General features: G+C 48.8%; 1 protein-coding gene across 1 annotated transcript in view; it reads right to left on the bottom strand.

Annotated features, from left to right (window-relative positions):
• CAPN2 (calpain 2) overlaps positions 1–4,754 on the bottom strand; it is a 28,613-nt gene that overhangs the window by 15,511 nt on the left and 8,348 nt on the right. Inside the window, exons 3-6 of the mRNA XM_009273853.2 lie at positions 4,049–4,167; positions 3,538–3,671; positions 2,500–2,668; positions 409–492 (exon numbers count right to left, since the gene is read on the bottom strand). Coding sequence (XP_009272128.1) covers positions 409–492; positions 2,500–2,668; positions 3,538–3,671; positions 4,049–4,167 — 506 coding nt within the window. The remainder of the gene's footprint in view (positions 1–408; positions 493–2,499; positions 2,669–3,537; positions 3,672–4,048; positions 4,168–4,754) is intronic.

Here is a 4,754-nt window from a genome sequence, read left to right as displayed (position 1 = left end):
GGCATTTAAGGGAAAATTATCCCCCCCCCCCCCTCGCTTGGCACACGTCTCTCACACATCTTGCTGTGCGCTGCCTGCTATACAGAAATGTGTTGAGGGGCCTGGTCACCAGCAGAGGGTAGTGTGCCCTCTGCACAGGGCTTCCCACCACCCCGCTCACTGGGAAATAGCCGTGCTTATGGAATAAAAGGGGTTTTTTTTGGTCAAAACCCCAAGAAGTCAAGTTTGTGTTTATCCAAACCATGCCAACTAATTCAGTATTTCTTCAGAAAGAAGGACTCAAAACCTGATCCAGCAAAATGGGTGAGACTGAAAAATTTGCAACATTGAAGACGAATTTGTGGCTGCCATGGCCCAGGCCACGCACAAAGCTCTCTGCATTTCACCCCTTTGGGGCGGCACACGTACCTCCTCCGCCCCGGTGACCGAGTATGCGTGTCCCTTCACCAGCTTCTGGGAAGTGACTGCCTCCGTCTCCGCCGCACTGGTGATCTGGAAGAGCAAAGCAGCTCGGTGAGCGTGGCTTCCCACGCAGCAGGGGATCCAATGGAGCAAAACTTTCCCCTCTAACAGAGCTTTAGTCTCACTGGGAGGCTGCAGGGGTGGTTCAGCTGCTGCACAGAAGCAATGAGAGGGATCCGTGTGACAGAGCGGGGAGAGAGGAAGGCAGCACGTGTGGCGATGCTGGAGCCCCCGGGGCCCATGTCCATGGCACAGGGTGCATGCCAGAAGCCCTGCACCGCAGCAAAGCTCCCTCCTGGCTCTGAAACACTTGGTGCGGTGCATCCCCTCTTGTGCATCTCCGAACGCTGTACAAAGGGGATACACATGATGAACTCCATGTTCTCAAGGGACCAGAAAGAACACAGGGGGTGACTGGCCTGAGGCTGCCCAGGTGTCACCAGGGATCACACCCCAGTCCAGCAAGCCCCAGTGCTTTGCTTTGAGGTCAAAACCCCCCCTTTGGCTCCACAGCGGGGTGGGAGGTTCCCCTTCCTTTCCCCAGCACCACCACCCTAGGACCTGCCATGCAGGGGAGCAAGGGAAAAAGCTGCACTTTGGATGCCATTCATACCTGAAGGCATACCACCCTCTCACTTTTTCCCGGCCATTACAATACTCGGGCAGTCTGGCCTATAAACACTGCAGAGAAAAATCACTTCTTGCTAGAAAGTGACTGCTCGACATCTTGCTCTAAAGATGCTTAAACCTCTATGAAACATATGTTTGCCATCGTCTTCCCACCATTTCAGAAAGCGTGTGATCTTTAAACAAGCATATCTGAAGCTTAAAAAGAGGGTGGGATCAAGCAGGCAGGATTCCTGCTGTCAATTCATGCGCTACTACTGCCCCGCAGTGCACTCTCCATGTAATGCTTAACCTCTGTGTCCTATTTCTCTCACAGAAGAGAAGAAAAACTTTTACAGGATTTTTCAAAGGCTAAACTCACTAATAATTAGTTTACAATATAGAAAGAGTCAGCACTTACAAACAAAGGAATATATTTACTTCCCCCCACCCCCGACGAGATTTCTCTCATTCTGGGGCAAAAAACCAGATGTCAGATTCCCATCTAAATGCAAACTAGTAAAACAGGCCTCGAAAGTGCTGTCAAGTCGCACGCTGACATTAACCAAGTACTTTTCCTGCTGTGAAGCTTCCCTCTCCCGTGACTCCAATTTAACTTAAAAAATGGGAGGAAGCACTTGAGTTTCTATTAAGTTCTTGTAAACAGTTTACCTTCCCTTTAGACATAACTAAGATGTAATCTCCTTTGGGAGCAGGGTGATTATCACAATAACCATACTTAGACTCATTCCAGGGAGGCTAAAAGCGATGCTGAAGCCTTGCAGGCAGGGCCAAAGCTCCTCTTTTCCTTCTGGTGCAAGTTCAGCTTTTGGTGATGTGTTTTCCGATAAAGCCTTTTAAAGGCCTGGCAACAGTCTGAGCCTCCCTGCTTCAAGAACAGAGCCCAGATTTTTTGGGAATGTTTTGGTACAATTTGTGCAACAAACAGCGTACAGCAAGCATGGAGGTTGCCACCTCTGAGCATCTGACTGCAGAAGCTGTTAGCAGCAGCTTTCTGTCCAAACCCACTCAGCCTGCACCAACCTGCTGCCAAGCTACGGGCTTTCTTAAGAACAAAGATGTAGATCAGGACCCCTAATGAGTTCCCTGTACGATTTGTTACCATGAACCTACAAAACAGCAAAAGCTCTAGGTCTTGAAGAAAAAAAACAAGGGAGGCAATGAGCTTTTACACGTGTACTAATGAAGTCTATATTTCAACCTGTTCTCAGACATAACCCCCCAAGAAGAGCATGTGCCTGTGTCACACTCTTGAGTCAAGTTCTCCAGGCACAAGATAGAGCAGAGAACCGTAGGCAGAGGGGACCAACATCCTTTGTGCACCTCCTGTGGACGGAGCACAGGTCCATCCCCCCGCCGCCTGCATGCACAGCGACAGCCGAGCGTCCAGCCATAAGCCCACTAACTCACGTCAATAGAGCAGCCAAGGAGAGAGCCTTTCTGAAGTGCCTTCTGGATGATTTTGAAGAGGTTGGGTGGTGCCTTCTGCAGCTCATACCATTCTGCAATTCCACCGGTGAAGTCCTCGAAGCCTTCAGTGGTGGTGCCACCAGACAGAGACTCATAAGATCCGTTCAGCCTGCATGAAAGGACACACACGCACACACAGCCATCAGGATCCCTATTTTCTCACACACAGCTATCAGGTTCTCCTCTCCTCTTGGAGAGGGGAACTCAGTTGTGCCAACTGTCACAGCATTTCTGCTTTCAACAGCACCACAGCAGCTACGAACACGCCCCCTATTCAGCTTTGCTTCTTAGACCTCTGTACTTGGAAAGCCCAGCATAAAATCTTATATGATCATGTATACAGGTTTCAGTTCAGCCATATTAATGACAAAAGTCATGAACAGTATTTGAAGAAAAAATAATATTAAATCAAGATCCAACAATTTGCCTCTCTAGTTCCACACAGTCTTTCAATCCCTTTAAAAATTATGGGTCTGATTTTCAGCTTATCTAAATTAGCTCAATTTCTAAAGTCAATTGAAAATAGTAATGTTAGATGGTAGAATTCCTCCCTGACCATCCCAAAACTGGAAATTTGGATTTGAGCATCTTCACCTTGAACAGAGACCTGGGCACGTGGACTGGCGTGCTTTGGATGCTGAAGCCCTGCAGCTGCAAGCCCTCACAGGTGCGTAGAGCACATGAAACGGAGCTTCCCAGGCCCTGGTGATGGGAGACAGCACTCTAGGAACAGCCGTGCCATGAGATGCAAGGGCTATTTTTCTCGGCTCGCAACAAAGCCAGTACTTTTGGCTACTTGTCTCAAGCACCTGTCAGCAAAGCTTTACTAAAGCAGCCATTGTGGGACACCCCAGAATTTGTAAAGGCTAATAATTAGGCTGACATTTTAAATGCATAGTATCCATACAGTTGAGGATGCTATGGGGAAGCAGAGGCATTGGGAGATTTGAGTGAGGTGAAAGCCTGGCCTTGACTCACTTGGCGTAGGCCTTCTCCAGCAGTGCGCTCCAGAACTCGCTGCCCTCCACCGAATGCACGAAGAGCAGCTCCCCGTTCTTGGTGGGCAGCCTGTCATCCACCACGACGTCCACCCACTCCCCGTACTGCCAGAACTGGAAAGAGAGCACAAACACCTCGTCACCACCCCATGCTGTGCACTCAGGTCACCAGGACGTTTATCTGCTTACACCGATTTCCTGGAGGAAAAGCAATCCCCCTCACAGCCAGCTTCGCCCATCCTGTTCAGGGATGCACGTCCTCAGCTGGATCTGCTGATGGAGGAAGGACCACAGAGACAGCCCCTGCTTCCAGCTCTTCAGTTAGCGGTCGTCTTCCTTCCACCACCATCACCCTTCTTGGATGTCTCTATTTTTCTGCCTGGCTCTTTGACGTCCCTCAAAGTGTTCCAGGAAACACCACACATGTAGACATGGCCAGCCACACTGGCTCCTGGCCAACAGCACTGGGGGGAAGACTGTTTTCCACCTACCTGGAAGTGGAAAATTCCTGCATATTTATCCTGGAAGCTCTGGTCTTTAGGAACGACACGTGCCAGAATTTCTTCATTCAGGGTGAGAGAGGCAATAGCGGCCAAGAGCCAACAGTCCCCTGTTAAAAAAAAAAGTTCATTATTGAAACTTTGTTCTTTAGTTTTTGTACTGCATAGGCATTATGCATTATAACCAATAATCACCTCAGCTGCGATGAGATAGTCCCTCCCATCACTCTACCTCTAAGGCAGATCAAATGCATGTATACAAATACACGTCATTTCCAGGCAAGTGTTGCGTTTCCTCAAGACCGAAGTAATAAAAAAACGTAAAAGCAGGCTTTTTATGATCTACCAGCACAGTTATCACCCATGCTGGGACTATTTGAAAGAAAACTTAATAGTCAATTGAGTGTCTACAGGTGTTGTGGTTTAACCCGGCAGGCAGCTAAACACCACACAGTTGTTTGCTCACTCCCCCCAGTGGGATGGGAGAGAGAATCGGAAAAAAGGTAAAACTCGTGGGTTGGGATACAGACAATTTAATAGGACAGAAAAGGAAGGGAAAATAACGATAAAAGAATACACAAAACAAGTGATACACAATGCAATCGCTCACCACCCACTGACCGATGCCCAGCCAGTTCCTGAACAGTGGCCGTGCCTCCCTGGCCAACTCCCCCCCCTTTTTTTGCTACGCATGACA

This window comes from Aptenodytes forsteri, unplaced genomic scaffold (assembly GCF_000699145.1).
Source record: "Aptenodytes forsteri isolate BGI_AS27 unplaced genomic scaffold, ASM69914v1 Scaffold319, whole genome shotgun sequence".
Taxonomy (NCBI): Eukaryota; Metazoa; Chordata; class Aves; order Sphenisciformes; family Spheniscidae; genus Aptenodytes; species Aptenodytes forsteri.
This window is presented reverse-complemented; position numbering and strand designations above follow the sequence as displayed.